This window comes from Coturnix japonica, chromosome 24 (assembly GCF_054131305.1).
Source record: "Coturnix japonica strain WE chromosome 24, WE-NBRP24, whole genome shotgun sequence".
In the NCBI taxonomy this organism is placed as follows: domain Eukaryota; kingdom Metazoa; phylum Chordata; class Aves; order Galliformes; family Phasianidae; genus Coturnix; species Coturnix japonica.
The window spans coordinates 3,932,632-3,956,343 of record NC_140686.1 but is presented as its reverse complement, the minus strand read 5'-3'; the positions used below and the strand labels follow the sequence as shown (position 1 = coordinate 3,956,343).

The window sequence follows — 23,712 nt, the reverse complement described above, 5'->3', positions numbered from 1 at the left end:
CTGCCCGTTTCAGTGCCATTTCATGGCACAGTCCCCTGTACGCTCTGCTACTCAGTTGATGCTGTAGTGTGTGACTGAAACTTTTCATGGGTCTTTGGTTGCAGAAGTGCCCCCAGTGTGGGCCCTGCCCGGTCATCGGTTTCCTCCTGTGCTGGAGCCCAGCTGGAATCCCAGCAGTGAGTACTCTGTCTTCACTGACTTGGCTGACTCGCCGCTGATCTTCAAAACTTCATGCACATGATATTTAACTTCATACATTCTGTTAAGGTCCGGAAAGAGAAGAGGATGAATACAAACGAGGAAAATACTCTCAGGGCTCATCCCGTCTCCTGAAGCGACTGCTGAAGGAAATGGAGAAGGCAGAGCGTGGTGGGTATACTTCAGTCTGTTCACTGTGGGACCTGGGAAGCTGAGGTGTGATATGCAGGTGTGGGCAGGCTGTAGCCTGCACAGCAGGAAGGAATGGGTCAGAGCCGTGCTGCAGCCGTGTTCCATGTATCACCTTGCAGGTGCTGTCAAGCACCAGAGCTGGTCTGCTGCCAGATGGTCTGCATCCAGCCAAGACCCAGAGGCAGCTGCTCCCCCAGCACAACCATTACTTGTCAGAGCTGCTTTGTGCAGTCGTTGGCACCCAGATGGCAGCAAGTGGCAAGCGCTGTGCTTCTGTTCATCCAAAGCCCTCCGTGCAGCTGAGCAAGTTCAAGGCAGGAGGAGCATCCCGAGCAGGGTTGGCTGCCTTTGCTAATGCTGGAAATGAGGTGGAGATGCTAATTCTGAAGGCTTGGACTGTGTGTTAGAGCTTGGATTTCAGCCTGCAGCTACCTGGCTGTGATGGGCTGGTGACAGCACAGAATGTGAGGGCCTTGCACAGGAGCTGATTCCTCAAGAGGTGTGAGGGAGTCAGCATTGTCCAATAGCTGGGAGGGCCCAAATGCCTTTGGGTAACAGAGGGGCTCACAGTGTACTTGGGTGTGGGGGGCCTGGACTTTACCTGAGCTCGGGATTGGAGAAGCTCAGTTTTTGATGAGGGCACGTGACATCCCACTCCTACTGCCCTGCTTTCTTTCTAAAGGAACGGACCAACAAAGTGAGCGGGATGCACTCCAGGAAGGTGGATATCCCACACTGCCGGTCCCGGATGCACTCCAGGAAGGTGGATATCCCACACTGCCCGTCCCGGACAGAGGAATGCAGGCAGCACCAACCGGCATGCTAGGTAATTTCTGTCCCATGATCATACGGTGTCACAAACCAGAGTCACTGCGTGCCTGCAGGCTCTTGCTGCCAGCTCTTGCACACCAGGTCAGCAGCCAGACCTGAGCGTGTGAGCATAGAGCACATGTAAAAGAAGCAGGAGTGTTTCTCCCCTGGGCTGGCTCTGGCTGTGCCCTGTGCTGGCTGAAGCCTGACCTTCAGCCTGGGGGGCGTCCCACAGGAGAGCTCAGGACACGCATGCCGGGAAAAGCATGAGGGATTCTGCTCTGTAGCTCTCCCCACAGACCAAGCCCAGACCCCAGAGTACAGCCCCAGCTCTCGGCCCAGAGGAGGACACGGGTAGTGCCTGTGCAGCCTCTTCGTACCCAACGAGAGGTGGAAGCAATCCTTCTTGTCCTCCGGTGCTTCGGCACCAGAGACGGAGGCACCCACTGACAAAATGACCTCTTGGGTCCATGAAGCACACTGAGAGATTATCTGTAGCGCAGCTGAAGGTAACGTGGGACATTGTCTCATTTCTTCCAGGGATGAACACAGGCAAAAGCACAGAGGCTGCTGCTCACAGATCTGTGCGGAAGCGCCGCATTCCGGTGACGGTCTCAGCGATGCTGCTGCCTGCGCTGGTGCTGGCCGTTGGTACTGTGATATGGGTGCTCAAAAACTACCTGTGAGTTGGCCTTTCCCCAGAACACCTTATTGCTGCATTTGGCAATGAAGCATTTGTGGTGCCAGGATCCTGGACGGCCAAATCAGCCGCTGGCAGTACACTGCCAGGACTCAGGTTGCAAAGTCTTTCAAGTTTCCCCTTATTTCCTGTCAGTGAGTAGTGCTTTCTGAAACTCATTCTCACAGAGCGCGCAAGAGGGAAAAGAGAGCAGCAGAAGCAGCAGATGGAGCTGGGGAAGGCAACGAGACAGACTCTGACCCAGTCAAACAAGAGTCTCCGTAATAGCTCCAGTCCGTTCCATTCTGCCATTGAAGAGGCCAGAAGTCTTCAAGGTCATCTGGAAGACCTGGAGCTTGAACTCAAAGCCATGAAAGAGATCCTTGGGAACAGTCCTGAGTGCTGCCTTCTGTCAGAGGATGGCCCTGAATGTGAGAGCAGAGCTTTTGTCCTTCATCCTGCATTCTCCAGGACAGGTATCACCAGCAGTTTGAAGATTCTTAGCTCGACACAGCTACATTCCTGTTGAGGGTCCTAATGAGGACCCAGAAAACGAGCTTCCTCTGACTGCTGGACAATGCGTAATGTCTTTGGAGATGTGGGTGAGAATGGCTGGTATCAGGGAGAGCTGACAGATGGCACAAGAGGACTGGTCCCTTCCAATTTGGTTGCGGAGCTTTCAGATGATGAACTGGATACACCTGGAGATCCTGTCAGAATTCCTGCATTGCTCCATCTGCAAGACTACCATTGTTCCACTCAATGGAACAACTCGATGTTGAGCAGAATGTGGTTGAGCTCCTTCGGGAACTCTCTGAGGCGACTGACAGCGGAACTGCATAGCTTTATTGTATATGAAAAACAACCAAACAACTGTCCCCTCCCTCTCCCTTCCCCTCGCACCCCCCTACCCCCCCCTCCCAAAAAAAGACCAAAAAACCCCCAAAAAACCCTAAAAAAACAACAAAAAACAACCCACCCTCAATAAAACAAAAAACCAAAACCAATTAAAATCTCAACGCTGTTCTTTTTCTGGGATACACTGAGGTGACGCTTCTCCTAGCTTAGACTTTGCAATGAGTTTGTGTCACGGAGTTCTCTCTAGAGCTCACTCGGTGACAGCGGGAACAAACCCAGGGAGAGAAGGAACAAAGAACCTCCCCTCTCTAACAGTGCGGTGCGGGGGCAATAAAGAACTGGGGGGGGGGTTGGCACTCACTTCTCATCGGGGTACCATCCCGTTCTCTGCAAGCCACGATGTTGTGGGAAGCTGTGGAGGAACTGCTCAAATGTATTCTCTCTAAGAGAGGGGAGCAGGTATCTCCTAAATGCATATCCGAGCTGGTAAAATGGGCTCATATGAATGGACACCTTCAGGAGGTGGCACTGATGTTCACTGTAGCCAAATGGCGAGAAATAGTCGACCATATGTGGGACTTTGTTATCTCCAAAAATAAGGAATACAAAATAAATACATTGAAGAATATGCAAGCCGAGTGGGAGATTGCTGCTGCTGTGGTACAAGCTCTATCCGGACCTAGTGCTCAGTCAAGGTCAGAGCTTGACTCCCTGTTACCAGGAGGTTCGTACTCTGTTTGCTCATCAGCCTCACAAGTCAGGGCTGCTGCAGAAGCCCCGAATAATCCCCCGTCCTCGACCTCTTCAATGTCTCTGGCAGATCCGGTTTTGGCTGGTGAGGAAGGTGCGGTGGGGGGGGGCTGAGGGGTGTGCAGAGCAGCAAGAAGCTCCTGAGAGTGAAAGCGACTCGGATAATGGTGGGAATGAGAAAGCGTTGGAGGAACATAATAAAACATTAACTGAGGAGCTGCAGGACTTAGAACTGCGTACGAAGGAGGCATCAGTCTCTTCGAGCGTTTCACCGATGTCTTTACAGCCCCTGTCTATGCGATTCCCCCCCACACGTAGCGATCCTCCACCTTTGCGTTGGTCTGGAGTCATTAGAGGCATGATATTGGAGGGACCGTGTCAAGCTGTGTTTCAGCTCGCTTGCCCGCTGATAGACGATCAGCAGGGAGCTGCTCGGTGGGAAGTGCATCATTGGAAATTGTTACAGCAGGCTGGTAAGACTGTGACTGACTATGGGAAACGATCTGAAGCTTCTAAGCAAATCATTCAATGGATTTTCACTGAGGATACTCATATGACACTAGACACTTCTAATCTTGTGCGGTTGTTACTAACACCACCAGAATACGTTGTTGGTCTCATCTCAAGGCAGAAAATAGCATCCAGCCTTTATAGTAACTGTGTTTGTGTGTTTCTTTCCTAGTGGAATTGCTTTGTAACTTGTGGTGTTATAAATAATATTAGTAATGGTTTGACATAGTGTGTGATTTTCAGTGTTACCAATGCAGTCTCAAGAATTAGAATTTTAGGCATTATCCATAGATCAAATGTGTGTTAAAGAAAGGATTTGATGTAATCAGTGCTGTAATCTATGGGAATAGCTCTTTTAGTATGTTAGTACTGCTCACTCATGATGTTATTAGCCTATTAATTAGCTTTTCTTAATTTGCAAAGACAAAACCTGGAAAGGAATCCCAGGCAAAGGGATGACCCTGTATTGTAGAATGGATACGTCTCTTACACCCAACTAATTGGGATTTTAAAAATATGACCATGCATCACTTGAGACAAAAGTGCATACTAATAGAACTAAATTTGATAGTTTATTCTATTTTCCAGGCAGCTGTTCCACCTGGGCTCTGTATCACGCACTGGCCATGCGGATATGGTGTACAACTGGAAGAAATCCTTCAGACCCTGAATGCAGGAGAGAATCTGTGATGGGTGAGAGAGGAAAGCTGCACTTTGAAGCAGGGAAGGCCCTGCTGGCACCGCCTGTCGCAGCCACCACCAACACGGTTTGCTGTTTCTCAAGGGTCAATAAGTAATAATGCCCCTAGTGATACTCCAGCACATTTGTCCTCTAAAACTGGTTCTATCTGACATGCAACTTCATAAAGTTCAATTATCAATTATTAGCTCAAAGGCATGGTTATGAGCATCCTAAAAGCATTTGTTGCACAATAGTTAGTGGCCATTAAAAATCAATATATCAGAGTATATGAAAGTTGAAGACTTTTCCTAACTAGTGACATGTGAACACAATGGGACCCTCATGGATTTATTTCCAGGTTGCAGAAACTTAGGTTGCAGAGCAAACGAGTTTGTTCTTTTTAGTAGGTTTAACAGTAATGTTGTTATGCTGTGTTTGACTTGTCTCTTTTTTCACTTCTAGAGGATTGTCAATCGAGGTCTTGATTGAGTTATAATGGTTATGTTATTAATATAAGTAGTGTTGTTATTCTATAGGCAGTAGCTTGCTAATTAATAAAAAAGGGGGGGTCGCCGCGCTCCGACCCCGCAGAGCTCCACTCCATGCGGTACTTTGAAATAGGGATGACGGAATCCGGCCCCGAGCAGCCCTGGTTCTTTGAAGTGGGGTACGTGGATGGCGAAATCTTCGTGCACTACAACAGCTCTGGTCGGAGGTACGTGCCCCGCACGGGGACAAGTACCAGTGCTGCGTGGAGCACGCCAGCCTGCCCCAACCCAGCCTCTACTCATGAGGTGAGTGAGGGGATGTGGGGCTGGGGGGCTCTGGGCTGCCCCTTCCCCTGCTGACAGCCCTGCCTTCCCCCAGAGCAGTCACAGTCCAGCGTGGTGCCCAACGTGGTGGGGGTGGTTGTCGCCGTTGTGGCCATTGCCATCATGGCTGGCGTTGGATTCATCATCTACAGACGCCATGCAGGTAAAAGTGGAGGGGTGTAGGAGGACAGTGGGGCTGTGGGGGGATTTGAGGCTCCCTCAGGAGCCCTCAGCCTGGCTGTGATGTGAACCTGTGCTGATGCATCTCTCTGTCTGCAGGGAAGAAGGAGAAAGGCTACAACACGGCGCCCAGTGAGTGATGAGGGCAGCGCTGTCCCCCACCTCTGCCCAGTGCCAGGGCAGCATTGAGGTCCCCGATTTCTCCCAGGGTTCCCCTTCCTGGTGCTCAAAGCTGCTCCATGCCCCACAGCAAGAACAGGGCTGGGGGTCATGGCTGTGAGAGTCCTTCCTTGTTTTCTGGCTCCAAGCTTGCTTCCTGAGGTGTTTCTTGGGAGAAGACTCTCAATGATTTATTGAAGTGGCAAGTAATGGGTGCTACCGTGTGACAATCAATATCACTTTTCGGGTATTTGAATATTTGAAAGCACCTTCCTTCAGAGCTGTTTGCCTCCAGAAGAGTGCTCAGGACTGTTTATGAGCGGAAGATCTGGCCCGGGACTAAATAGCTCCAGCTTGGTGTGGGAAATCTGGGTAATGAAGCCATCGTGCCCTGTGAAAAACAGGATGCGGATGGGTATCCCTGCTCCCTCTTATCTGCTGGCAAGGCTCAGAAGATGGGAACAAAGGAATTTCTGCTAAGATCCCAGAGCCAGAAGCTTCCATTCCAAGGAGTGCTGACTCAACTACTTTGGATTCGAGCTGTCACTCCAAAGTGAGCTGACTTGACCACTTTGGACATATAAATAAGTTGGTGCTACCATTGGAAATTGTCATCGTGGTCACCATTAACAGAACAACGCCTGACGACCCACCACGACTGAAGACCAATGACTGAACTACAAACCTCGATGGATCCATGGTGGTGAATATCTCCCTCTTGCTTCCTACAGAGACTCCTTGCTTCTATTTCATATTTTTACTGCATTCCCTTCCCCATCACCCTACACCATAATAGCGTCCGTCCTCCCCTTCCCCATCTCCCTGATAAAGTCTTGTAATAAACTGGTCGGACCAATGTTTGAACCATTGTTTCTTAATCCCGCACCAGGTATACGTATATCAAAGAACCTTGCCTCCCTCCTACAAACTGGGCTGAGACAATGGCTCTTCTTACCTTACAGGCCAGGAAGGTGGAACCAGCAACTCGAGCACAGCTGCGGTGTGGGGCTGGGGGTTGGAAGGGGTCCCTGTGCTCCTTGTGCTCCTTGTGGTGCTGCACCAGGGCTGGGCTGGGACTCTGCAGGGAGCTGAGGGTTGGGATGTGAACGTGGCCCTATGGGACACCATCTCTTCTTCTTCACACAGGAAGTAACCAAACCGTCTGAGTGCTGTTCTTCAGCCTGCAAGGGGCCAACTGGCCACACGAGCATTTGGGGTCGGTGATGAACACAGCCCCATCCCCTCTACCTTTCACATCTCCCTCTGCTTCCTATGCTGTTATGCTTTTCCTGTGCTGCTTCTTGTGAAATAAAGTGTTGGGCTGTTCTGTGCTCAGCCTGCCTGCATTCTGCTCTGTGCCGTGCTCAGGGTTGGGGTGGATGAGGGGACCTCTCCTCATCCCTCCTCCCCCCACCCCACACTCTTTGCCCATTGCTCCATTTCACACTGCTGCTCTCCTCCTCCCCTTTGCACTCCCTGTGCTATCTGCACCGCTTTGGCATGAAGACGTGACTGGAAAGTTCATCCAGTATTGGGCTGAGCTGTGCTTCCCCCCCATAACCCACAGTGCTGCCACAGCCACATTCTGAGGGCAGACACCCAGCTTCCATAACCAACCATGCACTGAGGCTGAGCTGCCCACCCCCCACATCCCAACCTGCTCCTCTACAAAACATCTCCGCTTTATTCCATACAAATCCCAGAGCATCCCACTCTTCCTATCCTGCAGCGGGGAGCGGAGACAGCCACAGATCCCCATGTCCCATCGCATCCCACTCCAGCTGCCCTGTGGTCCTCAGTGCTGCAGCAGCCGGCTGTAGGATCCACAGCGGGTCCTCAGTTCGGTGGGTGTCCCCATCTCAGCCATGGTGTAATGCTCTGGCACCACAACATGGTCTGCCTTCTCCAGCATCCGGGGTTGATGGCGGATGAGCAGCATTGACTGGTCCCCCCTGTTGGGCATTGGGTAGGTTTGTGGCGTGGCATTAAGCTGGTACATTTGGTGTTACACACTGTGTGTGAGTCCCGTCTGATCCCATGTGCGGAGGCACGGTACTTTCACACAGCAGCCTTGATTTGTCGCCGGATCGGGAGGCGACAGCCTTCATGTCAGAAATGTGGACAAATGCTTCTGTTGTCTGAACCGTCTCTTGGCCCTCAGCACAATGATGCGCTGCCTTTCCAACCCTTCACAGCACTGCTAGGTGCCAAGTGCTGTGCTTTAAGACTGTTGTACGATGAGTGGCAGCAGAGACTTTCCAAGTGAAATGCTTCATGCTGTAGATAAACAACAACAACAAATACAGAAGGGTTAATGTGGTTGTCTTCCTGTGGCATATTAGTTGAACCAAAAAAGAAAATCCCCATCCCTTCTTGCTGGTGCTCTTGGCCACCCCCAGGAAGGGCTGAAAACCACTTCCAGGTCCTTTCCTTAGAGCCTTTGATGCAGAGGGTCCCCACAGATTCCATTCCAAGATCTCCCTAAGCCTCCCTGTTTCCTACAGCTGTAGGCACTGATCCTAAAACAGCTGGGCTCTGTTTCCAGCCTGTGGGACCCCAGGAGTTCCTCACACCATCTTCTGCAAAGCCAGAGCTGCCCACAGTCCCCCACAGCCACTCTTCCCACTACATACGTCAGGGTGCGGATGCAGCGCGCTGAGTCCCGGATGTTTCACACTTTGATGTACAACGTGGACACGGTGAACATCAACCCCGTGTGGCTGCAGTACTTGATGGAAACAACATTATTTGGGTGACCCTTGAGGGAAGCAATTTCCTGACCCATCACCAAGTTCCACATCTTACAGCTCCGGTCTGTAGGAAGAAGAACGTGCCTGAGAGAGTTGGGCTGGGGAGTTCCTCCGTGGCGTGGAGGCACCGACTCCTTCCCAAGCGCTGCCTCCCACCACCCACAGCTCCACTCCAGGGCAATGGAGCCAGCCTGCTCCAGCACCTGGACATCAGAAGGCAGGGACAGGGGAGCAGCCCAGAAGGAGCCATCCCTGCCATGCACCCCAATTCCCCACGCCAGCCTGGGGAGATCTATGAGAATAGCGCATAAAAAGCCAGCAGCCCCCACACCTGTTCTGTCCAACATATACCTTTTTAGGCAGTGAAAAGCAGTTCATCGGTGGCATCCAGGCAGAGCACAGGCTTGGTGTGTCCTTCTGCCACAGAGACGCACTGCAGTGGGGCTGTCCTGGAATTCTGCTGCCACCCACTGGATTAATGATGACCCCTGCATGGGAAAGAAAGAAGGTGGGGTAGGTATGTGGAAAGGCACAGCACTGTAAGGTCCTACAGGCATGGGAAAGCACGAGCTGCCTCACCCCCAAGCATCTTCCACTTCCTGGTAGGGCAATGGGCCCCTCCATCTGAACTCAGGCATATCTGAGCAATCATCTTCATGGAAAACCTTGGCATCTCCCCACTAGCAGCCCCTGCCTAACGGCTCTGCCCAGGTGACACAGACTGTGAGACATGATGCTCACGGCCTCTGCTCTGAGCCAGGAAACTCAGCTCATTGGACCTCAGCTCAGTTGAGGACAAACTGCACTTTCTCCATTCTGAAGCTCTGCCAGGAACGTTTCATTAGACCTATTTCATGGCAGTTCCTTCAAGCTGCCAGCCAGCCCGTGGTTGGCAAAGTTTGGAAACGGAGCTGTACTCCTTTTAAAACCAAAAGGATGACAGGGGGCAGCACTGGCATTTGCACCCAGCACCCTGTCCCCGATGCTGGCTCAGAGGATCCATCCTCACCAAACCTTCTTTCAAGGGATGCCCTGCAGGCACCTCATCCCTCCGGCCACAGCATCTGCCAATCACTTCCACATCAGAGTGTTCAGAACACTGAGGTCCAGCAGCCCCACTGCTGCAGTCCTGAGCTATGTGGACACCAGCAGCTCTTTCCTGCTGGCATTCCAAGCGCCGCCTGGGGCTCTGAGCTATGCTAAATCTTTTCCTATGAGTAGGCAAAACAAGGCAGGAGGCTGGAGAAGGGCAGGCCCAGGGCTGCATGAGGTCTGCATTAGTCAGGAGGGTGAAGGTAAGCTCATTAATTCGGGTTTCGAAGTCACACGGGTGCGATCTCCTTCTCAATTAGCAGCTTTGCTCACACATTCAGCAGCTCTCCTCTGACCCCTAGTGTTGCTACTGGTCTCGAAGTGACACCGAGACCAAAGGGAAATCCCGGCTCCCCAGGGTGAGATGCGATCAGAGAAAACAGCTCAAGGTGACAAAGCACACACGCGTCTGGCGCCGTGTATCCAGTGGTTGCTGAGAGCAGAGCACCCATCAGCACCAGAGGTGCTCCTAAAGGGCAATGAGAAGGTTGTCCTTGCACTGGGACAAACTCAGGAGCACATTCACCCCGAGGCTGAGCTCTGCACAGCAGTGACTTGGCTTCTGGGGCAGAGAACTCTGCTCACACAGGACCCAGCACTGCAGAGATACAGCCAAGAGTTTGGAACGCCTGCACGTGTTTCCCTGGAAGATGCTTGCAAGAAAAACACACTGACAGTGCCCAGTGTTGCTCACCCCAGCATTACAGTCCTGCTGGAGAGCCAGGGATGGGACAGGACATGCTGACAAGAAATGACACAGAGCATGTGATGAGGACATCAATCTGCTTATTATGTGGATAATGCGGAGAGGTCTGGCTGACGGAGCTTCTCACTGTGTGAGTTGGTCAGCATTAGGGAAAGCCAGCATGGAGTTCTGTGAGCTTTTGCAGGGGACGAAGAGGCGCAGAAGCTGCTACCCACCTTTGGTGCTCTTAGAAAGTTAACTGAGAGAATTGGAAGGGAGACCAGCAGCTGACCGAATGGACACCAATAGGTCAGGTCCTGATCAGACCCGACGGAGGGCCATGGCTCCCAGACCCTATGCCACTCCTTGTCAAGGGCAGGAAACACGTCTGTGTCGGGACCCCAAGTGGGCCCTGCTGGCTGCCAGCACGTTGGGTTAAGCCGGCACCAAATGACGAGCCATCCTGTGCACCGTGAGGATCTGAACATCTCAGCACCAGTTTTGGTCAACAACTCCTTGGTTAATGTCTCCAGTGCAGCCAGTGATTTGACGTCAGCACTGGGCAGCGGCTGCTGGTAACGGCACATGAGACAGCGTTGCTCCAAATGTGCCTGAAGGTCCGAACTGGGAATCCAGCCTTCATGCCGGACTGATAGTTCGTGAGCGGGGGAGACCTTGTTCCTGGATAATCCCCCAGTGGTGGACATTCAGAACGATTCTGCACAGCCAATATGTTTTTGTCTTCTTATTTGGTTATGGAGTGTGACATTATAATGCACACTGGACGGAACTGGATTGCCATGAAGATTCTGTACAATAGTGTTACATTGAACTTGGAAAAGTTGTAACTCCATTGTGTACTGTGCTGTTATCTTGAACTTGAATGCACTGTTCTCTACAAGTTGACTAAGTGTTGCCATACAGCATTTCACAATTTTTAGGCAGATTGCTGTTGTGTGCTTTCAGGTTTGTAGTCACTGCAGCTGCATCTCTTTGGTATGTTATTATGACAGTTTCAATGTTTTTCGCATATGTTTAATGATTGATTCATTTGCGGAATAGCCTTAAATGTGCAAATCACCTTTGGGGTAACAGGGAGTATGCAGGGGAACCTTTACAGGGGCTGCAGATAATAAAGAGGGGGGAGATGTTGGGTATTGGGCAGGTGGTGCCTGCATGCACCAGCAGTGGAGTCATGGAGGTCACGGGTATCTGATAGGGGTGGTCACCTGTACCACTATATAGGGTTTGTGGCGCGGCATTAAACTGGTACTTTCAGCGTTACACACTGTGTGTTCTGGTTAGCATTTGGGCTGCTGTGCTAACAGATGTGTCTGGGCTTATCTTGTTTTAAAATGGATGGGCTCGTAAGGAGCAGAGGGATGTGAGGTATTTCTAGTCCGCTTCATGCTCCCGATTCCAGAACCCTTCCAATTGTGAGGAAACAGAAGTGCTGAGCTGTGTGCGTGTTCCACGGTGCAGAGTCCAGTGACAGTTGGTGCCCGGTGTCTGTGCTGAGCAGCATTGAGGTCTTTAGGAACGTAGGAATCTGCCAATCTGTTGTGAAGGTACTAAAGGTAAAAAGGCAGCATTTCTATCAGTATTGGAGGAGGGAAGGGAACTTTGTCCTTAAGTGCTGTTTTTGTTCCCTTTGTCATGCAGTCAATCCAGCAACTAACTTGAGAACCCGACTTCTCCTCTCTTTAGTTTAGATTTGGGGAAATTCCCTGGAAAAAAAAAAAAAAAAAAAATTCCTCGAAAATTCACTAGTGTCTGTGTGAGTAAAAGGTTCCAACCTTTATTGACTATCGGAAATGCTTAGCTCAGAAATGTGCAGCACTTTAATGAAAGAGTTCTGAATCACTTGAATTTGATCTTCTGTCTGGCCTGGTTGCAGGTTTTACAGCATTTGGTACCTTAAAAAAAAAAAGCAACAAAACAAATCTAAAATACCAAAATATTTGATTTTTACATCAGAAAAGAAAAAAAAAAAAATGAACCAACCCAAACCCTTGTTGTGGCTGAGCAGAACGTGCTGCAGCTCCATGCAGTGCTGAGTTACAGTATACAGGCACATGTGTGTGGATTTGTGTATTGATACGCACTGTCATGATTTGCTGTACAGGTAATAAAGACGGAGGATGGTTTTTGTGGATTCTTCAAAGGTGAAGAATCCTTGAAGACCAGAAATTCCAACTTACAGAATTTGACATAGGCAAAGTGAGGAGGAAAATTCTTCCTAACCTGTTATAATTAATTAATTCACGGATTCAGTGTTGGTTCGGCCTACAGGAGAAGTGAACTGCAAAGCTTTGAAGATCACTGTATTTGCTGAGGTTGTCCAGGTGGTTGAGCTTGAAGACCTGCAGCGGTCAGACAAATGTGTTGGGGTTACTCACTGCTGTCACTCGTGGTGTTGAAGGAGGGGCTCCATTGGAGGGCTTGCAGCCGTGCAGCCCAGGGACTCCGTGCTGAGTCAGGGTGATGTTACTAGAGTTTGACCAGTGTTGAGGAGGGCAATGTTTTGAAACAACTGCTCCAGAAAGACTGATTGAATGAAGAGAACAAAGCTGGGAAGACGGGTGGGCATTCCTCATTCTTTTCTGCTTTTTGGTGTTTTGCTTAGGGTTCCTTTTCAAAAGAAGATTTCACTGATCAAGACTGTAGAAGACTTTCAGTCCAAGGAAGCACGAGCCAGCTCTTTGAGAAGCACAGGAAGAGCTGCACAGAGATCCCCGAGACCAGAACTGCTTCTGTGCGCTCGTCCAGCATGTCGATTAAAGGAAATGATTGCTATTTCTACTTCTATTCCACTTGTAAAAAGGTCTGCTTGGGTTTTCTCCTTCATTTTTTCTTTCTTTCAGTTCTGAAGTTAAGAGGAATGGGTAGAATAAGTAGAAGTATTACTGGTCTTCAGCAAACTTCATAACTAATTGCATTGTACAATAGAGCAACTCGCTAAAAATGAGCTCAAAGCATGGCCAGTTCTCAGGCTGTACTATTTCATTTTCCTCTCTTGGTTTCCATTGGGTTACAGGGAGACAACTGTCCCTTCAGGCACTGTGAAGCTGCTTTGGGCAATGAAACCACCTGCAGGCTGTGGAAGGAGGGCCGCTGCTTCAGGAATGTCTGCAGGTTCAGGCACATGGAGATCAGTGTGAGTGTTGGCTCCTCAGAGTTTATCACCAAACCCACTTCTCATTTCTTTAGGTGGGCTGAATGTGCTTTTGCAGATTAGGTTCATTTGCTTTGAAATGATGATGGTTCCTACGGTTAAGAATAGGGGAGGAAGCAGAGGGAAGAGAGCTCAATGGCATTGGTATATCATAGCAGAATATTCTTGTAGTTGATACCAACAGTGTTCTATCAACAGATACTAAAGAACCACATCAATCAGACAAGCATTCTGCAAGGTGTGTTAGTTTAACCCCTTCTAAACTGGTGTCCTCACCCACAGAATGCTAGGAAAGCTCAGTGAGCCTGGTGCTCCCAGCCTGCGCACGCTTCAGAGTGGTGTTTGAGTGCTGCTTTGTGGCAGTCTGCTCACTGGCACCATCTGGAGCTCAGTCTCCCTTTGCAGATCTTAGGTCCACGTTACCATCAGCTCTTCTTCCTTTCTGTCTTCAGAAAAAACGCAGCATGATTTCCTGCTACTGGGAGAACCAGCCAGGAGGCTGCCAGAAATCCAACTGTGCCTTCCATCACACCAAGGGACGTTACCTCAATGGGGTTTTCTTTCCACCAAGTCAAAGTGAGTTTGTCTTTTTTAGGTACGAAAGATTAACTCTATTACTCACAGGTGGGTATAGTGTCATAAAGAACGCCAGGTAACGTTCACTTGTGAGCTGATAGATAGGTTCAGAGCTGAACTTTGTGTGCTTCTGATACCTCAGTTTTATCTTGCATGCTCAGCTTCTCTCTGCTCCTGTGGCCTTTGCCTTGCAGGTTGTTCTCCTGCATTTAAGCTTTTTCTGGGTGTCAGGGAGATGAATGTTGTGTAGGGGGGGATTTCTTTGTTCACAGAGAAGCCATTTGGATGGGCAAGTGGAGACTCAGCATTTATCTGTGTGGGTTTTCAGCCTTGCCTGCCATCTTTGTGCAGTGGATAATCTGATTGAATTCCTACCGCATAACTGAAGAGACTGATTTTTTCTTTGCTTGTACAGACCAGCTTTCTAAGGAGGGAGAAGAAACAAAAACACCTGTCCAGCAACCAGCTGAAGAAAACCATCTTGGATTGCAGATAATTTCCACTACAAAATCTGATGCTGATACAAAACAAGGTATTCCAGGATTAATCAGAAGCACTTGCCAATTAACTCCAAAGCAATTCATTGTACAAACACAACAGAACATAGGGTTGCTGAATGGAATCAGCTATTTCCATGATCTTGTTCCTACCTTGTAACTTCATGTGCCTTTCAGATTAGGAAGGTAAACTCCTTTGTTTACATCATTAGAGCAAGACGAGGCCACAGCATGGAGTTTAAGGGCCTGTATGTGCATCTTTCCAACCAGTGGTGAAAGCCACATTTGCTGATAGAGGAATCTAATGTCGTGTGGATGGGATAAAGTAAGGGATAAAGCCTACTTTTAATATCCAGAAGGATGAAAGGAGGGCAGCAGACAGACATCAGGTCCATGGTGCTCTTAGCTGTGGGGAGAGCTGACAGGGTTTGTTCTGCATGCTTCTGAGCAGGAGGCAGTTTGCAGAGCTGTGGTCCTCAGCGTGTGCCTCTGTCCCTCAGTCTCATTTACTGCTCTGTGTTCCCAGATGACAGTTTGAATGCTGGAATAAAATCACTTGGATCAGAAGGACCTTCAGGAGCTCCTGCTCATCGGCTCAAATCTCAGATTGTTCGTGTGCCTAAGAAGGAGAATGTGCGGACACTGGTCAGCACTGTGATGCTGCCTGCAAAGCAGGGTAATGATGAGTACCTTTGCTTCCATTTGGTGGCTCCTAAGTGGAATGGATAAATTACAATTGGGACTTACCCTGAGTGCATTACAGTTGCAATATTATTTTGTGTCAGGGCTGTCAAAGTGGAGTCTTTTGGTTGTATTTGTTTTGGGTGGGAAATGGGCTCACAAGACAGTAATTCTGTTGGTTTCTGTCAAATAAGCACTTTGTTTTTCTTTGTTTTAGGGGAGGTGCCTGTGAGTCAACTGAATACTGCTGATAAACCTGGAAAACGGAAATCCTCTGTAGGTAAGGGCTGCTTGTGAGCTGCTGTTTGGCTGCCTCCACGTAAATGGGAGGGCACTGCTGAAGCAGGAGGGAGGAAAGTGTGTCGTGGGTCTGTGATGACTCCAAGTGGCACACAAGTGTAGCAGCTGAAAGGTGAATTTGAGAACATACACTTGGAGAAACCAAAGTTTGTGGTTGACTTGTAAAAATCTTTCTCCAAAGGAATTATCTTAGGAATGTTGTTGTTTTCTCTCTGTAGCTGATGTCAGTGGCCTTCCGCTGAAGCGCAGCCTCGTAGAAAGGCTGGGGAAGAAGATCGAGGTTGACAGAGCACCAAGGAGAGGTAAATGGTCATCGGTGTTTGCTGCACAGATTCTCTAGGCTTTCTGCTTATTCTTTCTCAGGAGCGTTGTTGTTGGGAACACGTATATTCTGTAATATTATGATAAATCTGGAAACTTGAGCTCTCGTTGGAATTTCTTGTAATCCTTATGCTTCTCCTTTCTTGATGATGACAGAGAAGGGTGCCAAGCCAGCAGGGGAGATCTGGAAGAAGAGACGACTGGAAGAAGGGAAGCAAAAAGGAGAAGAGGTTCTTACTGAGAAGAGATCTAAGGATAAGCGCAAGAAGAAGAGAATTTTCCCTCCACCTGAGCCTGGTAATGTGAAACTGGAAGAGCCACCGCGTAAAATCAAGCGATTGGAAGAAATGCATATTAAAAGCTTAGAAGAAATCAAGCAGGAGAAAGCCCTGCGGATGCAGCAGATCGCAAAGCCAGCAGGTAACGAGGTGTTTCACTGTCTGCTCTGCTGAAGTGCTTCCCCTGTCAAGCAAATGGAGTTTGCTTAGAATTGCCTGGGCTGTTTCTTACCAAATGCAAAGGCAACAAGTGCCAGGATGTCCATCCATGTGTTTTTCCATTGAATCCGTTGTGTCTGCCTGCTTCATTCTGGAGAATTCATTCGCTGTGAGGTTTTGTAATTCAGTTTCTCCTGTACTTTCTTTCTGCCGTGTTTTTGGTGTGGCATGTTCTGTGTGTTGACGCCAAGGTTATCTTCATCTTTGGCGTGTTGCTTGTTTTAATATGTAAATGTGTTTGGAAAGCATGGATTGAGTTTTTAACATGGAGGCCAACCTCTGTCAGAAAGGTCAGGGGGGTGAGTTATTCATTGGGGAGGTGAGAGAGGCTTCGTGAAGAGACAGCATGTGAAGGAGGGAAGAGCTTGGATACTGTATGGACTGCGAGATGTCGCCTCTCTCGTGTTCTTTGTTATTGAATGTGAGGAAATAAGCACATGGAGGAAACACTGGCACTCAGGTTTCTTTCTATGCTTGCTGTTGACCAAGTGATTTTCTTTTTCCTTGTTTTAAAGCACCTGGAAGAGAAGAGGAAAAGACTGTGGAATGGAGCAGGGCTGCTCCCAAAGCTGTCTCTGCACCCGCAGAGGTGAGTCCCTTCTGTAGATGGACACAGTGACACAATTTCTTCACATGTTCTCATGTCTCACTGCTCACCATGTGCTACCATCATGAGTGCATTCCTACCTTCCTGCCTTTGGTGAAGAGCTGCAGCCATGTTTCACAATCCTGATACTTTCAATGGCTTTCCCAGACAGCTTTGCACTCCTCAAACTCAGAATTGATCTGATTGTATCTGGCAGTGAGGCAGTAACCCTGCTGGCACCAGGTACAACATGTGAGGTTAACGTGGGAGCACTGGATACAAAAAGGTCACGATGGCCTCGTGTTCAATGAAATCAGACTGTGGGTGGATGTTGTGTAGGGGAACAGGAATGACTTTCTGTTGCTCAAACAGAATGTGGTGTGTAACAGCTCTAGCACTGTGCTGATTTAAACGAGCACTGAAGAAGCCTCCAGCTAAAAAAGCAGCTTTGGTAAGGAGGGGAAGAAGTGTCAGTGCTGTCCTCGTCAGGCTGATACTGAGATACAACTGCTGCAGAAAGTGTGGAGAACTGAAATGTTCTGCAGGTTTCCTTTCAAAGTAGTCACTGTGCGCAGGATGCTGGATGAATGGCAGTGTGCGCACAATGCTCTGCAGCCCTGTGATTCCTTTGTGGTGTGAAGGAATTTGTCCATTAATGCTGCATTGTTAAAAAGACCTGAGGTGCTCTGCAGCCTTTACGTGGTTGTTAACATCCTTCAGGAGCCCCTTAGCCCCCGTGTTGGGTTCAGGATCAGCAGTGCTGAAGGAGAAGCACTGCAGAGGAAGGATCTCCTGAGCAATCATTGACTTTGTCTTCCTTCTTCCCAGACTGCTGCTCCAGCCCTGCCGGAGGTCAGCCTGCTCACCAAGGCTGTAGAAGATGACACTGAAAAGTTCATCTCGGAAATCTCAGGAGGGGAAATGGAAGCAGAAATTGACTTGGACCTGGAGAAGGATGAGGATGATTTCCTTCGTGAACTTTCTGAGATGACTGACTGTTGAACTGCGTAGTAGTTATTATAGTATGTTAAAAAAAAAAACAAAAAACACAAACAAACAAACAAAAAACCAAAAAAACAACAAAACAACAACAACAACAAAAAAACCTTTAATTTAATAAAAACCTTTTCTTTTTGGTTGGATACCCCAGGGTGATACTTTACTAAAGGAGGCTTCACAATAATGAGTCTTAAAGCACAGCTGAACTGGTAAAAGATTGGCATTCCATTGTCCTGAGTTTTCCTGCTGGTCAGAGTTGAGGCCCTGTGCATCCATTCCCTGCTCCTGGTTGGCTCCTTTCAGCAGCAAGAGGACAAAGCATTTCTGTGACAGCCCAGAAGGACGTCCATCTGTGTGCTGCAGTGCCTGGCAATTGATCTCCTGATTCAGTGACGCTCTGAAGGCTTCAACCTCAAGCTCCTTCCTTCCTCCTCCCTTGGCCATGCTCAGCGTTGGGTGCAGCTGGAAGCTTCTTCGGTGCTCCCATTTCTCGGGCAGTCCCCATGTCTAGCCTGGAGTTCTGCCAGCTCTTGAGTATTTTTGGTGTATGCGTTTGTTTATGACTTGAATCCTTTAAGGCAACTTAATGACAATGTGGGGGTGGGAGGGAGCAGAATTATTCTTTTGTTTTGGACCAAATGTGCCACCAAGGCGGGGGGTGCTCCCTGCCTTCCAGTTATCAGCAGTGATGCAGCAGCAGTGTGAGAAGCGGGAGCTGCATGCCACTGCTGCGTTATTCCCTCCTTTCCCTTTTGCTGGATTTCCAGTGCTGTTTGCTGGCAGAGCGCGATGCTGTGCTGATGATTTCTGGAAGCCAACACGTGTGCGCTTCGCTTGTCTCAGTTCAGAGTGCAGCCATCCCAGCCCTGCTGTGGGCACAGTGCAGCCCTGGCCCTGCTGGAGGACGCCGTGGTGACTCTGTGCTTCAGCAGGGTATTGAGTGGTTTTCTGCTGACTCTGGGTGGGACTGTGCCCATGTCGTGTCTGCCACTGTTACTGTAAATATTTTATCTTTTCCTTTTGTATTTGCCTTCTATTTAAGATATTGTATGAAAGTAGTCAGGCTCCTCTGTTTATGCCGGCGGCTCTCAGCTGTGTTTTTAAATAAACCTGGCACAGGACAGCAGTGCTGTACGTCTGCCTGCAGCTCTTGGAGGGAGCAGGAGGGGAGCCAGGAGTGCTGCTCCAGCAACATCCTGGTGCTGCTGCCACCAGGGTTACTGCTGTGCTGCTGTTATGAGCTCCATGGAAGAGATGAGCTCCAGCACGGCCTCCTCTCACTTATTTGGCTCTGAAGCCTTCAGTTGCTATTGGCCGTGGCACATTCCATGCAGTGTGAATCTCTCTAACAGACATAACTGTATCAGTGGAATTGTGGGGGCTGGGAGGGAGGACACAGTGCTGCTGAGAGCAGGGCCAGGCAGCCCAGCATGCTCAGCACCACAGCCAGGTGAGGCTGGCAGTTCAGTTACAGGTGTGTGTGCAGCTGGTCACCACTCAGCCTCCCCCATTGCAGCTCCCCGTGTCCCACAGTTCCCCCATCCCCGTTCTCCCGCTGTCCCATTGTCACCCTGCCACACCACTGCTGTGTGCACTAAACCTTTATTGCCCCCCGAAGAGGTCCTCATTGTACACCACCTGCGCCCGCTTGTCGCGGTGTGAGCCCTTGGCACTGTTCTTTACGGCTGTTGGGGCACAGGATGGGGGCAGGGACTCAGCACTGCTGGCACCCCAACATCGTCCCTGTCCCCCCCAGTGCCCCCCAGCTCACCCAGGGATCCCCAGAGCCTGGTCAGCTGATTCCATCTTCTTGTAGGTGACAAAGGCACAGCTGTGGGGGGGTGAGGTCAGCACAGCTTCCACCCCATTCAGCACCACCCCACAACAGATGCACCCATACATCACTGACTCACCCACAGCTTTGCCCACGCCCCCTGCCCCTCTGCCCATCCTGCTCTCGCCTCCCCCGCTCCTCAGGCTCCGGCTCCTGCTCCCAGTCCAAGCGGCTGTTGCGCTCTCCCCTCTCAGGGGGGTCCCCACGTCCCCCACCAGCTTCAGGGTCCCGCAGGTGCTTGCTGGTGCAGACGAAGCTGGTTTGAAAAAATTGCGGGGGCGGAGGGGGGGTGAGCAAAATAAACACAGAGTGAGGGCACAAATATGGGGGAGAGAACAAAATAAAGGGATAGGAACCACAAATAATGAGGTGGGGGCAATAAAGAACGGGGGGGGGGGGGGGATGGCACTCACCTCTCATCGGGGTCGCATCCCGTTCTCTGCCATCCACGATGTTGTGGGAAGCTGTGGAGGAACTGCTCAAATGTATTCTCTCTAAGAGAGGGGAGCAGGTATCTCCTAAATGCATATGCGAGCTGGTAAAATGGGCTCATATGAATGGACACCTTCAGGAGGTGGCACTGATGTTCACTGTAGCCGAATGGCGAGAAATAGTCGACCATATGTGGGACTTTGTTATCTCCAAAAATAAGGAATACAAAATAAATACACTGAAGAATATGCAAGCTGAGCGGCAGATTGCTGCTGCTGTGGTACAAGCTCTATCCGGACCTAGTGCTCAGTCAAGGTCAGAACTTGACTCCCTGTTACCAGGAGTTTCGTACTCCGTTTGCTCAACAGCCTCACAAGTCAGGGCTGCCGCAGAAGCCCCGAATAATCCCCCGTCCTCGACCTCTTCAACGTCTCTGGCAGATCCGGTTTTGGCTGGTGAGGAAGGTGCGGTGGGGGGGGGCTGAGGGGTGTGCAGAACAGCAAGAAGCTCCTGAGAGTGAAAGCGACTCGGATAATGGTGGGAATGAGAAAGTGTTGGAGGAACATAATAAAACATTAACTGAGGAGCTGCAGGACTTAGAACTGCGTACGAAGGAGGCATCAGTCTCTTCGAGCGTTTCACCGATGTCTTTACAGCCCCTGTCTATGCGATTCCCCCCCACACATAGCGATCCTCCACCTTTGCGTTGGTCTGGAGTCATTAGAGACATGATATTGGAGGGACCGTGTCAAGCTGTGTTTCAGCTCGCTTGCCCGCTGATAGACGATCAGCAGGGAGCTGCTCGGTGGGAAGTGCATCATTGGAAATTGTTACAGCAGGCTGGTAAGACTGTGACTGACTATGGGAAACGATCTGAAGCTTCTAAGCAAATCATTCAATGGATTTTCACTGAGGATACTCATATGACACTAGACACTTCTAATCTTGTGCGGTTGTTACTAACACCACCAGAATACGTTGTTGGTCTAATCTCAAGGCAGAAAATAGCATCCAGCCTTTATAGTAACTGTGTTTGTGTGTTTCTTTCCTAGTGGAATTGCTTTGTAACTTGCGGTGTTATAAATAATATTAGTAATGGTTTGACATAGTGTGTGATTTTCAGTGTTACCAATGCAGTCTCAAGAATTAGAATTTTAGGCATTATCCATAGATCAAATGTGTGTTAAAGAAAGGATTTGATGTAATCAGTGCTGTAATCTATGGGAATAGCTCTTTTAGTATGTTAGTACTGCTCACTCATGATGTTATTAGCCTATTAATTAGCTTTTCTTAATTTGCAAAGACAAAACCTGGAAAGGAATCCCAGGCAAAGGGATGACCCTGTATCGTAGAATGGATACGTCTCTTACACCCAACTAATTGGGATTTTAAAAATATGACCATGCATCACTTGAGACAAAAGTGCATACTAATAGAACTAAATTTGATAGTTTATTCTATTTTCCAGGCAGCTGTTCCACTTGGGCTCTGTATCACGCACTGGCCATGCGGATATGGTGTACAACTGGAAGAAATCCTTCAGACCCTGAATGCAGGAGAGAATCTGTGATGGGTGAGAGAGGAAAGGTGCACTTTGAAGCAGGGAAGGCCCTGCTGGCACCGCCTGTCGCAACCACCACCAACACGGTTTGCTGTTTCTCAAGGGTCAATAAGTAATAATGCCCCTTGTGATACTCCAGCACATTTGTCCTCTAAAACTGGTTCTATCTGACATGCAACTTCATAAAGTTCAATTATCAATTATTAGCTCAAAGGCATGGTTATGAGCATCCTAAAAGCATTTGTTGCACAATAGTTAGTGGCCATTAAAAATCAATATATCAGAGTATATGAAAGTTGAAGACTTTTCCTAACTAGTGACATGTGAACACAATGGGACCCTCATGGATTTATTTCCAGGTTGCAGAAACTTAGGTTGCAGAGCAAACGTGTTTGTTCTTTTTAGTAGGTTTAACAGTAATGTTGTTATCTGTGTTTGACTTGTCTCTTTTTTCACATCTAGAGTATTGTCAATCGAGGCCTTGATTGAGTTATAATGGTTATGTTCTTAATATAAGTAGTGTTGTTATTCTATAGGCAGTAGCTTGCTAATTAATAAAAAAGGGGGGGTCGCCGCGCTCCGACCCCGCAGAGCTCCACTCCATGCGGTACTTGGAAATAGGGATGACGGATTCCGGCCCCGAGCAGCCCTGGTTCTTTGAAGTGGGGTACGTGGATGGCGAAATCTTCGTGCACTACAACAGCTCTGGTCGGAGGTACGTGCCCTGCACCGAGTGGATGAAGGCACCTGGAGCTGTGGATCCCGAGTACTGGGACAGGAACACCCAGAGAGCACTGAGCAATGAGCAGAATAGCCGCGTGAGCCTGGTCAATGCGGCACGGCGCCACAACCAGAGCGGCGGTGAGCACAGCTGGCACCGCGGCTCCATGCTGTGGGATGGGGCTCCATGGTGCATTGCCGCCCGCACCCCCCAGGGCTGGTCCTGCCCGGCGGCACCGTCCCGGGGCTGCCCGTCACAGCCCCACCGAGCTCGACCCTGGGGGACCCCAACCCCATCCCCAGTACAGTGGGTCCCCTGGAGCTGGAGGGGCCCATCAACCCCTGCCTGGCTGTGTTTCAGGGTCTCACACATGGCAGCGGATGTTGGGCTGTGACATCCTCGAGGACGGCACCACCCAGGGCTATCATCAGTATGGCTATGATGGGAGAGACTTCATTGCCTTCGACAAAGACACGATGATGTTTACTGCAGCGGTTCCAGAGTCAGTTCCTACCAAGAGAGCGTGGGAGGAACCTGGTTATGCTGAGAGACGGAAACATTACCTGGAGCAAACCTGTGTGCAGTGGCTGCAGAGACATGTAGAGAACGGGAAGGCAGAGCTGGGGAGGACAGGTGAGGGGGGGCCTGCGGTGTGAGACTGCAGGTGGGGCGGGGGCTCAGCGTGGGGAGCTCAGCCCGGCCCTCACTGCCGCCCACCTTCAGAGCAACCCGAGGTGTGAGTGTGGGGGAAGAAGGCCGACGGGATCCTGACCTTGTCCTGCCACGCTCACGGCTTCTACCCACAGCCTATCGCCGTCAGTTGGATGAAGGACAGCATGGTGCTGGGCCAGGACACCCACTCAGGGGGCATCGTGCCCAACAGCTACGGCACCTACCACACCTTGGTCACCATCGACGCGGTGCCTGGGGACGGGGACAAGTACCAGTGCTGCGTGGAGCACGCCAGCCTGCCCCAACCCAGCCTCTACTCATAGGGTGAGTGAGGGGATGTGGGGCTGGGGGGCTCTGGGCTGCCCCTTCCCCTGCTGACAGCCCTGCCTTCCCCCAGAGCGGTCACAGTCCAGCCTGGTGCCCAACGTGGTGGGGGTGGTTGTCGCCGTTGTGGCCATTGCCATCATGGCTGGCGTTGGATTCATCATCTACAGACGCCATGC

At 50.0% G+C, this 23,712-nt stretch overlaps 1 protein-coding gene, 1 long non-coding RNA gene and 1 pseudogene across 2 annotated transcripts; all 3 read left to right on the top strand.

The window, feature by feature from the left end:
* Positions 1–1,198, top strand: LOC146757070 (uncharacterized). Its single transcript, XR_014937018.1, has 3 exons — positions 1–176; positions 268–369; positions 1,073–1,198. It is a non-coding gene; the product is annotated as an uncharacterized LOC146757070 (long non-coding RNA).
* A 7,277-nt stretch (positions 1,199–8,475) lies between these two features.
* On the top strand, positions 8,476–18,132 carry LOC146757069 (zinc finger CCCH domain-containing protein 11A-like). The gene is made up of 3 exons (XM_085523318.1): positions 8,476–8,555; positions 16,894–16,993; positions 17,819–18,132. The coding sequence occupies exons 1-3, from the start codon at positions 8,476–8,478 to the stop codon at positions 17,990–17,992; spliced, it is 354 nt and encodes a 117-aa protein (XP_085379444.1). The 3' UTR covers positions 17,993–18,132.
* A 1,745-nt stretch (positions 18,133–19,877) lies between these two features.
* LOC146757068 (class I histocompatibility antigen, F10 alpha chain-like) lies at positions 19,878–23,712 on the top strand (annotated as a pseudogene).

Coding starts and splice junctions, on each gene's coding strand:
- LOC146757069 (XM_085523318.1), top strand. CDS start 8,476: ATGCAGCGCGCTGAGTCCCGGATGTTTCACACTTTGATGTACAACGTG. Junction 8,556..16,893: donor ATCAACCCCGTGTGGCTGCA/GTACTTGATGGA, acceptor CTGTTGACCAAG/TGATTTTCTTTTTCCTTGTT. Junction 16,994..17,818: donor CTGTCTCTGCACCCGCAGAG/GTGAGTCCCTTC, acceptor CCTTCTTCCCAG/ACTGCTGCTCCAGCCCTGCC.